Here is a 12,209-nt window from a genome sequence, read left to right as displayed (position 1 = left end):
GACGTAAAAAAAAACTTTCAAAACCTCTATTTTAGATGACAAAAATTGTTTCCTTCTTTGATCTTAAGGGCCAGGCAAGGTGTCAGGGCGACAAAGCATAGCCTTGTCTCAGTTCAGAACCGGTTTATCCTCCTGCTAGCCACTCTGCTGGCAGGTTCGGGGGAGGGGAGATGACTCTTCAAATTCTCCAGGAGCCATCTTCCTATCTGTACAAAGAGGAGAAGATGCCAACCTCAGCCAGTGACTGCAAGGATTGAATGAGCTAACTAATGTAAAGCATCAGGCACTGGCCCTGTACAGAACAGGGGTTCTAAAAATGCAGTTTTCCTTCCCTTCTCCTGAGCAAAAGACTTACTCAAAAACCAAGGCAAAATCCAGTAGGAGAGTCTAGAAGTCCATCACAGCATGGACTGGGGGTACCCGTGAGCTGGGGGCATAGGAGACAGCATGATGCAGCGAATTCCAGACCTCCCAGCTGGTGACCTGGGGCACCCACTGCCTTGATACGTGTTTGTAAGGAACTGTGTCTACAGGAACCAAGGCCCTGACACTTACATCTCAAAGGGCCGAGGAAGGCTGGGGCAGACATAGCATCTGAGAGAAACTTGTTAGAAGACACAGAAAATGAAGTCAGTGTTTCATTTGTACGTTCAGACAGGAGCACTTGTCACTCATTCTCATGCATGCTTGCAGATATGAAAATAGGATTTGCAATAGAATACAAATATCTAGGACACATACTTTATTCATTCAGGACACATATTTTGCGGGCTTCTCACATGCCACCTACAGGCTGACCGTGGAGGATTCCCAGATGAATGTGAAGATTTGCCTACTCTCATGGGGCTCACCTTGGGAAGAGGAGCCAGACACAAGTAATCACTGCTCCACACCAGGCATGTAGTCTGGCCAGCTCACTGGAGAGGTGGGCTTCAGCTAGGGGGCGTGGCATTTGAGCTAGGCCCTGAACGGTGAGTAGAGGGGGTAAAGGAGCAATTGAAGAAGAACCTTCTAGGCCAAGGATACAACCTGAGAACAGTCAGAGAAGAGTGAGACCTTTGAGGTGTTTGGAGACCCCGGAATCCTCTAACCTAACTTTATAGCAGAGCATGGGGGCAAGGAGAAAGGGCCTGCTGGAATGGTAGGTAGCTTAGGGTCACGTTGAAGGGGCTTTTTGTGTCACACGAAGAAGCATGCAGTTTATCTTATAAGCTGGTGCCACCCAAGTTTTCTTAAGTAGGTAGGGGTGTTATCTGTTCTGGAAATGTTACCTCTGTAGGCAGAAGGGAAAGACCTGTGGGGAAAGGCAGGTGGCAGGAAAACCCTTTAGAAGATGACTCTCATGTTAAAGAAAGATGCCAGGCCTTGGTAGGAAAGGTTGTGATGTCAGAAGACATTTCAGAGTAAAGATGATGAGTAGAAGTGTCAGGTTGGATGTGAGAGGAAGGCTGAAAGAGAAACAGAGAAATGGTTCACTTGTGCGTTTAGGCAAGTGGCGACCCCACCAGCTCGGGCTCGAGAAGGACACCACTGGATGCAGGGCTCCCAAGTTTCTGGAATAAATCGTTGCCTGCTTTTTGCACACTAACCAGACACTGCTGTATTCTTAAAGATGTCAACCCAAGGTAGGCCAGTAGGGGGTGCTCTAGGCATTTCCTCTCCATGCCCTTCTTCCTGGGAGCCTGAAGTTCAATGTCATTCCCATCTGGAGCTTTCTGGCATTGTCCTCAACCGAAGGCAGTCCTGGACAGCTTGGCAGAGCCTCTTCGTTCAGAAGGCTTTCTATCTAAACAGACCTTGGCATCCCTGAGCGTGTCTCTTTCACATACCCCAAGTCCTGGTGCTCAGCGGATCAAGGTCAGATTTTCCCTGCCAGAGGAGCTGTTGGGCATGGGGCGGGGGGTAGCTCTGAAGGATTAGAGGAGTTCTTGTAGACCATCCTGATCAAGGAGGGATCCGGAACATAGGTCTCAGCAAATCTGTTGCATTCACATTTTAATTTCACAAAACTACTCAAGGCATATACAGTTGACCTCAGTGTGACCTCTGAACTCCCCAGAACATGGGCCACCCCAGAAAGCCCTCTGGTACTACTTTGTACTAAGGCAGCCCCACTTGTACTTCTCCGAGCTTCCTTGGCCATCATCCTATGTGAGGTGTGGATGGAGGTGATGTACATCAGTGGTGAGAGAGCAGAGCCTAGGAGGTGCCTGTGGGCAGACACAACCAGATCTGAATCCCAGCTCTGCCCTCCATGCACAGCCTTGGATTCTTCTTCTGAAACTGAATCTCATTACAACTTCCTCATAAGGTGGTTGTATAGATCAATGATGTCGTGTATGCAAAGTGTCTGATACGGTGCAGGAATCTAGTCAGCTATGATGTTATTATCTTATTGTTATCATCATCAAGGGCTTCCCTGATAGCTCAGTTGGCAAAGAATCCCCCTGCAATGCAGGAGACCCCAGTTCCATTCCTGGGTCGGGAAGATCCGCTGGAAAAGGGATATGCTACCCACTCCAGTATTCTTGGGCTTCCCTCGTGGCTCAGCTGGTAAAGAATTGGGTGGCTCAGCGCTTGCTCCCTCTTAGCTCTGGGCCTGAAACACTCTTCCCTGCCCCCTGCCTCCACAGGGAGGCTTCCTTACACTGGTGAGTGACCCCCTACTCACTCCTTCAGGGCATCTCTCTACATTGGATCCACACTGGACCCCCACGTCTGGCATAGTAAGCACCTAATAGGCTTGCCATTTTTATGAATGAATGAACAGAGCGGAGGAATCGGGTTGTGCTGAGTCCTGGGCCTCAGTGATGCCCTAGTGAGGACTGAGCCATGTTCTAGAGACCCATCTAGGAGGCCAGTCTCATAGAGGTGTCCAGGGCTGGCTGTAGGGTCAGAAATGCGTAAATCAAAAGGTTGCAGCCAGAGGTCCCAGTCATGGCGACACGGTGGTCAGGGTGGAGGGAATGGCAGGGGCTCCACGTGGGGCCACCGCAGTGGCAGAGGAGAGATGCTGAGAGCTGGTGATGAATGAACACGAAATTCAGTTCAGACACAAAGTCGACCGGGTTGAGTGACAAGATGAATAGAGATTGCCTGGGAAGAAGTACCTTAAAATGTTTCTGAAGAGAACTGGGGAAATGGCACTTTTAGTCTCTGATCTTTATTCTGATAACTATTCCTTTATTGAATGAGGCAGAGGAAGTGAAACTAAGTGACATCAATTAAGAGGAGGTGTGGAGAGAGCCCCTGAGCGGGCTGGTGTCTCCAGGGGCTCCCTGGGGCTCTCTGAAGACTCCTTTCTATCTGGTCTCCCCTGACTTTACCCCCTGGTTAGTAATTTCCTCATTAGGAACATTCATCTTATTCAACTTGGCATCTTGCATTAGTTATTCATTTGCTCATCCCTTCCACAAATATTTATTAAGAACCTCTTATGAGTCAGGCAGAGTCCAAGGTCTTAGAATCCAATGAATACATATTTAATTCATTATGTCATGATATAAAGTCAGCAGGGAGGAAACCGATCATCTGAGAAGAAAATGTGGGCTGTGCATCTCCAAGATTTGGGCTGTTTAAAGGGGTTTAAAATGAGGAGAAAACCTGCTGACTTTATCAAAAAATAGGCACAAAGCTGAGCCTGAGAGAACAAAGGAGTGGCAATAATTGGGCATTTCAACCAAGAGGGAGAACATTTTTTTTTTTAATGAGGAATAGTGAAATTAAGTGATATACTATAACTCTGAAGGCAGATCTGACCTGCTTAGATGAAGAGGCGCTGGAGGGAGGGCCTGCCAAGGTGTCTGCAATTCACATCCTCATAACAGAGAAGGCTTATCCCACTGGCTGGGAGCAGCGCTCAGGATCACCCTGTCCTCTGGGCTCAGACTCCCCACTCGCCACTCTGAAGATGGAGTCCCAAGCTGAAGCACAGCGTGTTTCCGGAACTGGTCCGTCTTAGGTAGATTTGGCCAGTATTTGCTGTGCCCGTTCAGTTCAGTTCCTAGGAATCCATCCTGGTCATTCAGGCAGGGCTAAGTGCCTTTGTTCTGTGTCCTACTCCTCCATCCCAGTAAGGTGGCCACCTCACTAAAGTGTGCCCAGACCCCGCACTAAACCCTAAGCTCTTCAAGTAATGAATGGGAAAAGGCAGTGTAGTACAACGCTGAAGAACTCTGAGCTCTGGGGCCGAGCTGGGTCAAAATCCTGGCTCTGCCACATGTTATCTGTATAATGTGGGTAAGTTATATCACCTCTCTCTGCCTCGGTTTTCTCGGCATTCTGTGATTGTAACAGAATCTATGAGTAGGGTTACTATGAAACTTCAGTGCATTAAGTCCATGAAAAGTCTTGTTGTCGCTACTGATGGGAAGAGCCTGGATGGATGGGAATGGTGCATACTGTCTTTATCTTACATTGCCAGAGTCCACCTGAAGGTGAGTCAGCTGATACCTCAAGAGACCAATCCACGAGCCAGAATAAAGACTCATGCCACCAGAGGAACCAGAGATGTAATCTGGATCCAGGACCAAGCCTGACCTTCCCCACACCCTCAGCCGCAGGCCAGGGGAGGTCCTGTGCCTGCTGATCACTTGTCCATCTACACTCACTCTCTCCTCCTCCTTTTCTATAGGAAAATGTCTCCCTGATCAAGGAGATTAATGAGCTCCGCAGAGAGCTGAAGTTCACCCGCTCCCAAGTCTATGACCTTGAAGCAGCTCTGAAACTGACGAAGAAAATTCAACCAGAGGTTTCAGAGACAGGTAATGTCACCAGTGGCCAAGAAAGATAGGCACTGGGATCCAGGGGCCAGAGGCAGCCACAAACAGGTCTCCTCTTGGTTTCCAAAGCTGCCTCTCCCAAGCTTCCTCCTGCATCAGGTCACACACACCCCACGGCCTCCTGGGCACCTCTGCATGCCACACGCCCATTCCCCAAAGGCTTTGTGAGGACCCTACTGCATTCAAACACTCACAAATCCAAAATCCTTGGGGTTAGCTAAGGTTTCAGAATTCAGGATCGTTCAGATCTTAGGAAGAACATACGATGTATACCATACATTACATAACATCCCTAGAGGAGTCTGGGGCAGTGCCCTGAAATCAAACATATTAATCTTTCTGTAGTGAAACATATGAATATTCACACTAAAGTTCATGAATCTGAAATGCTTTCCATTTTTAAAGTTTTTAGGATTTTACAATTGTGGGTAAAGGATTGTGGATCTGTACAAGGAAAATAAAGGCAAAAAGAAGGACCAGAAACTATTTAAAGGGAGAGTGGGAAGAATGACCCTAGAAATGTTAAACAAGTTAGTTATTGCAGTTATAAAGTTCCTCTGAATTTCTGATAGCTAAGACAAAAAGGGAAAAAATATAATAGTTTATATAGCTCTCATATGGAGAAAGGACCTTTTTTTCTGGAGAAGCAAACCTTTCTCTGGTACTAAATTCTATGAGAAACTTAATACATGGAGCCTTATGTATTATATATAATAGGTAAGCCTTATATATAATAGATAAGCCTTATAATATATATAAAACTGTGTGTGCATGCTAAGTCACTTCAGTCGTGTCTGACTCTTTGCGAGCTTATGGACTGTGTAGCCTGCCAGGCTCCTCTGTCCATGGGATTCTCCAGGCAAAAATACTGGAGTGGGTTGCCATGCCCTCTTCTGGGGGATCTTCCCTACCCAGGGATTGAATCTACATCTCCCACAGCTCTTGCATTGCAGGCAGATTCTTTACCCCTGAGGCACCAGGGAAGCCCATATATATGATCACATATATAGACTTGTCTCACATGCCATTTTTGTTCGAGTTGAAGAGAAGTTGAGAGACTCAACTCTGTGAGTATACCAGAACAGTATCAGCTCTAAAGAACTGACATGAGAGCACCACATGTGTTAACACAGCTGAGAGACTGACTGCTTGGAGGTGAACCCATCTTCAGTTAGAAGTGATGCATAGATGCATCTGTGAATAATTGCAGAACTTCTCTTTTAAAAAATATTTCAAATATGCCCAAGCAGTGTAGCAAATAACCGCTTGAGACCTCCTCAGGACGCTGTACTATATAGCCAGGTTCTTCTAACTGCTGTTGGTTGGCCAAAAAGTTTTTTGGGGTTTTTCCATAAATGCTTTAGTAAACTCTTAACAAAACTTTGGCCAACCCAATACAATGGAAACTGTCAGACACAGACAGAAATCTAATGAATTTCCACAAATCCATTCCCCCAACTCGAACAAGTGTCAACTCCTATCACTCTTGCTTCCTTGGTATCTCCAGCCCCTCCCCCAACCCAGTTATTTCCTCCCTTATCCACAGTAGGTTATTCTGAAGCAAACATCGTGTCACTTGTTTCATAGAGCTTTACTCAAGGGAGATTTCATCTCTAACAGTTGAAGACAGGTATTACCAGTTGTCTGCCTTGAAATGAAGAAGGCTGGCTTCCAATTTGGAACATGGTGCCACCAAAACAAGTTAACCCCAAATATACATTCCCAAGCTGTTTAAAATTAACCAGTTCATTTATTAATACTTTTAAACTAGGCAAAGGCAAGTGATGCCAGCCCAAGAAGGTGGAGAGGCTGAGAGTGCCATACCTTCCCAGAGTTGCTACTCTCCCCAGGGCTCCAGGGCTTGACTGAGGAAATGGTTACCAGGAACATTGAGTAACACAGGGAGGATAAAAGGTCAAGAGTCTAGAAGAAATCAAGAGCCTAGAAAGATCAAGAACCTAGGAACCGCAGCAAAAGACAAGACAGAAGGAGCAAAGGAGAAAGAGAAGAGAAGGAGAAAGAGAAGGAGCCAGACTTCCCCTAGAAAGGTTGAATGCTGAATGCTGGCCTCATCAAACCAACTAGAGGTCCAAGGCAAGGCTGCGCACTGGCCATTGCTGACCACTTCCTCTTTGGTTGGCTATCTCTCTCTTCTTTGGCCATCATCATCTGTTCTTTTCTACTTTTTCCTCCAGGGAAGGGGTCTGCAGTGGATAGGAAAGAGACCCCTCTCCCACTGAGAGAGAAACTTGACTGTGGTACGGGAGCTGGAGACATAGTTTCTCAGTGCAGAAGGTGGCAAAGTCATTCATTAAGGGCAGAGGAGAGGGTGGATTTGACAGTTTCTTGGATATGATGCCAAAAGCACAGGCAACAAAAGAAAAAAATATAATAAACGAGACTGTCAAAATTTAAAACTTCTGGGCATCAGAGGACACAATCAACTGAATAGGCAACCTATGGCATGAGAGAAGATATTTACAAATCATAAGTCTAATAAGGGGTCAATGTCCAGAATATATAAAGAACTCCTACAACTAAAAAAAAAAAAAAAACCACCTGACTGAAGAATGGGCAAAGGACTTAAACAATTTTTTCCCAAAGAAGAAACACAGATGGCCAACAAGCACATGAAAAATGCTCAGTATTACTAACAATTAGGGAAATGAAATCAAAGCCACAGTGAGACACTGCCTCACACGCATTTGGATGTCTACTATCAACCAAGCCAAACCAAACCAAAAAGAACAAAAACAAACAAACAAACAAACAAAAAACAACCCTGGAAAAGACTGTGTTGACAACGGTCTAGAGAAACTGAAACACTGGTGTACTGTTGGTCTGAACATAAAGCAGTACAGCCACCATGGAAAATCATAAGGTGTTTTCCTCAGAAAATTAAAAATAGAACTACCATATGAACCAGAAATTGCACTTCTGGGTTTATACCCAAAAGAAGTAAAAGCAGGGTCTCAAAGAGATATTTGTATGCTCATATTCACAGTGGTGTTATTCACTGCCAAAAGGTGGAAGCAGCCCAAATTTCCGTCAACAATGAGTGGATAAATAAAACGTGCTTGCATGCTAAGTCACTTCAGTCGTGTCCGACTCACTGCAACCCTTTGGACTGTAGCCCACCAGGCTCCTCTGTCCATGGGACTCTCCAGGCAAGAATACTTGAGTGGGTTGCCATGTCCTCCTCCAGGGAATCTTTCCAACCCAGGGATCAAACCCAAGTCTCCTGCGGCTCCTACACTGCAGGCAGATTTTTTACCGCTGAGCCACCAGGGAAGCCCTAAACTGGTATAGAATGCAATGAACTATTATTCAGCCTTAAAAAGGAAGGAAATTCTGACATGTAACATAGATGAACCTGAGGACATTATGCTAAGCCAGACACTAAAGAACAAATACCGTATGATTCCACTGATCTGAGGTACCTAGGGTCGTCAGACTCATAAAGACAGAAAACAGAATGGTGGCTGCTGAGGTTGCAGGCAAGGAAGCTGCGGAGCTGTATAATGGGTATGAGGTTTGAGTTTTTCAAGATGAAAAGAATTTTGGAGACTGATTGCACAACAGTGTGCATGTACTTAACACTACTAAACAGTACACTTAAAAATGGTTAAGAGAAAAAGAAAAAAAAATGGTTAAGAGAGTAAATGTGATGTTGTATAGACTTTATCACAGTTTTCTTTCTAAGTGGGAGAAAGGAGTTGGAGTAGGGATTGAAGTTCCTGAGTGCCACTGTGGGGTATGAGAGTTTGCTGATGTACATAAAGTCCGTCTTTTGGAAACCAAGAATTCGACTCTCAGGTGTTACTTTTTCTGATAATGTGCAGCAGGCCAGATGTGAAATTGGAAACCCTGGATGGTCGGGTTATCTCGGGTTTGGGCTAGGCAGGGTACCTGGGGGAAGAGCAACAGGGCATCTGGAACACCAAAGTTCCTGTCATGATGATAGAAGAAATTCACCATGGGTCTAACTGGACAAAAAAGGGAGTGAATCTAAGAGGAGCCCATTTGGTAGATAAAACATGGAGTTGTCCAAGAAGATGAAGTCTCAATTCAGCCAAAGAAGAGGTGAATGGAGCACTGGAGTGAAACACCCTGGACGTGACGAGGGAAGGGAAGGTACAGAGCTGGTGGGCAGGCCAAGCACGTCAATGCCGAGAGTTGGATCTTGTGAGGTCAGGCAGTGGAATGAGCCGTGGGCACCAGCATTGCCCAGGAGGAGGGCTGAGAGTCTCAGGGGACATCCTCAGGGAACATGCATGAGTGACCACAGCCGGAAACATCTCCAGGAGCAGGTTTACGTGAGGACAGGCAGCCTGGAGGCCAAGCTGCGTTAACAGGGAGAGCGGCACCCTCTCTCTGTGGGGGTGTGGGGGATGAACAGCGTGCATGGAGGGGCCTCGGGGGCAGACAGACTGGGGGGATCAGAAGACAGGCCGGGCTGAGGTCAGGCTCTGCATTTGCCTTCTCACTCCAAAGCGTGTCTCTTCACTTCTCCAATGCTAGACAGAGAAATGGTGCCTCTCTTTATTCCTAGCGTCTGGGATGGAGTGTCTACCCCAGAGTAGGTGCTCCATGAACGTGTACAGGGGTGGGGGTAGGGGCTGGTGGGGGAAGGAAGGATAAGCCGCTTTCACAAACCTTTGCAGCAGTCCGGGAACAGATCTCCCAAGCCTAACCCTGCCCTGTCCCCTGCAGTGTCCAGCGAGGACTTGCCCAGTGTCCCTCCCACCATGAGGTTGAATGTGCAGGAGGAAACTGGGAGAATCATCGAGATGCAGCGCCTGGAGATCCAGCGCCTGAGAGACCAGATCCAAGAGCAAGAACAGGTCCCCGGCTTCCACCCCCTGGCTGGGGTGCAGCTGCCGTCCCTCAGCGTAGAAGCGGATTCAAAGGCCCAGACCAAGTGACACCCTCTGATGAGACATCTCCAGCCTCTCCAGAAGGTGCACCATGCTCCTGTCCTGGACTGTCTCTGGGCTGCAACCCAGACCACACAAGCCTCTCCCCCAGGCGTGGGGGAACATGGGACACAGGCAGAATAAAGGTGTTGGCCCACAACCACATCCAACTCTCCGCTTAGCCACGGAGCCGGGGAGAGGGGAAGGGAAAGAGGAACCCTGAGGCCCAGGTGGCTTCTGCTCACCCAAAGCCACCGCTGGCAACCCCTGTCTGGACACCCGGCTGCCCGCCCCTGCAGAGATCCCATGCCCCTCCCCGCACCGGGCCTCAAGGGCAGGACTGTCTGTCACTTCTGACCTTTTTCCTCTGCCAGCTGTGTCAGCCTCAGACAAACCTTCCTACATTTTCTTCTCACTTATGAAACCTAGGGAAGTTTTCTGAGGATTTTCACTTCTCTGTGAAAGTGAGGGTACCATCAAGAACACGGCACAAAGTTGGTAGCGTTCCCCAACGTCTTCCATCACCTGTGGATCCTGGTGGTGGGACTATGCTTAGAGCTCTGCCCTTCCTTCTCTTACCGCTCCATGCCTCTCTGCACTTGTCATCCTCAGTCTTCAGGGCCCTGTCCTGCTCCTCCATTTCTGGGGGGGTGCCTTTTCCCCACGACCCCTGTACTGGCTGGCCCAGCCACACGCACCAGGAAAGGTGGGTTTGTTTTTTTTTTTTTTTGAAAGGTGGGTTTTTATGCACTAAGAACCCAGATGTCCTGTCTTCTCCCACCTGCAGAGGTCAGACACCCTTCTAATACCCAAAGAACAAATATTAAGCCCTCAGCCTCTGCTGGCCCCACTGGTTGTCTTAAACCTGGCATCTCCAAGGCATCTCCCTATCTTTCCCAATCTGCTTTACCCCAACTCTGGGCACTGCTCTTGAGTTAGTTTTCTAAGTAAGAGCTGAGACAGAGCTGTCAAGCTTGCCGAGGCTCTCCCGAAGGCTGAGAACGACAAAAAGAGATGCAGAGCAGAGTCTACATGGATCTCTCTCTCTCCTGAGCGACTCGCCACCCCCACCCCCAGCCCACACCCTTTTGCAGGGGCCAGCTTATTCCCTCCAGACCAGGGTTCACCCAGCAATGTCCCCTGCCCACAGGGAGACCAGGCCCAGAACATTATCATGCCGAGTGGATGGACTCTTCTGGGAACTCGGACTTCTCCATCCCAAACTAGCTTTACCCTCTGCAGAAGAAACTGACTCAGCATGAGGTTGGGGAGGTCAGCAGGGCCAGATGGTGTGGGATCATGAAGGCAGGTGACAGGTAGGGAACCATCCAGAGGCCACCACTGAGCCACTGAGATTCACTCCCCGCTGCTTCCCAAGCTCTTGCCAAGTAGGCCTCCTTGCAGCTCCTTGCCAAATTCTTTCTTGCCTCTGGGCCTTTCCACATACTGATTGCTCTGCCTGACAGAGTCTCACCTTCACCCCTCACTCAGTGAACCTCTCCTCATCTATCAGATCATAGCTGAAATGCACCACCTTAGAAAGACCTTCCCTGACCCCTTCTTTCCCCACTTCATCGACTTCCCTCCTAGTGAAAGTGAAAACAGTGTTAGTTGCTCAGCAGTGTCCTCTTCCAATGTGTCCTCTTTGTGACCCCTTGGACTGTAGCCTGCCAGGCTGCTCTGTCCATGGAATTCTCCAGGCAAGAATACTGGAGTGCGTTGCCATTCCCTTCTCCAGGGGATCCTCCTGACCCAGGGATCAAACCCCAGTGTCCTGCATTGCAGATAGACTCTTGATCATCTGGGCCACTAGGGAAGGGCCCCTAGCCCTCCCTATGACATATCCCTTCGGTGTGATGCTTCCTTTCCCAGGCGCTCCCTTTCATGGGGCAGGGGCTGTCTGTTTTCAAAGTCCTCTCCAGAGCAGAGCATTGGCTGAGGGACCCAACGATGGTGGCAGGGACCATTAGGAGGACTCCATGGCCCACCAAACATGAGAGGACAGCTGCTGGGACCAAGATGATGACCATGGACATTCAGAGAAGAGAGTTCTTTTGACTTGAGGACTAAAGGGAGTTATCCAGGCAAACCAGGAGGGAGAAGGACCCTGCAGGGGTAACTGGGGCTCTTCTGAGGGCCAGAAGGAAATTCACTGACTAGGGTACAGCAACGTTCAGGTGACAATTTTTTCACCTTAAAAATGGCTTAGAAAAAAAAATGGGTTAGGATGAAGATGTCACATTTCACCTACAAGATGGGTCTTATGTTACTGATGAAGAAACCAAGGAGAGGTAAAGTAGCTGGCACGGGGTCAGGATTGCAGCCTGGTTTGCCCAGTGGCATCCACACCCCATGCTCTTAACCCGGGACTGGAGAGGTACCCAAACAGAACACTGGGCCAAGTGGTGGAGGTTACAGAGTTTGAGGCCCACAGCATCTAACACAGAAGTCAAAGGAGCAGACGACTCTGATGCTAAACTGTCCTAAGCCCGTGGCTGACTGTGGTCCAATG

General features: G+C 48.2%; 1 protein-coding gene across 1 annotated transcript in view; it reads left to right on the top strand.

Annotated features, from left to right (window-relative positions):
* The window catches only part of CFAP57 (cilia and flagella associated protein 57), a 65,111-nt gene extending 55,405 nt beyond the window's left edge, over positions 1 to 9,706 (top strand). The window contains exons 21-22 of the mRNA XM_065911616.1: positions 4,634 to 4,763; positions 9,495 to 9,706. Coding sequence (XP_065767688.1) covers positions 4,634 to 4,763; positions 9,495 to 9,706 — 342 coding nt within the window. The remainder of the gene's footprint in view (positions 1 to 4,633; positions 4,764 to 9,494) is intronic.
* Positions 9,707 to 12,209: the final 2,503 nt, after the last annotated feature.

Source organism: Muntiacus reevesi, chromosome 1 (genome assembly GCF_963930625.1).
Source record: "Muntiacus reevesi chromosome 1, mMunRee1.1, whole genome shotgun sequence".
NCBI classification, from domain to species: domain Eukaryota; kingdom Metazoa; phylum Chordata; class Mammalia; order Artiodactyla; family Cervidae; genus Muntiacus; species Muntiacus reevesi.
The sequence above is the reverse complement of the archived record's forward strand: the minus strand, read 5'-3'. Positions and strand labels throughout refer to the sequence as shown.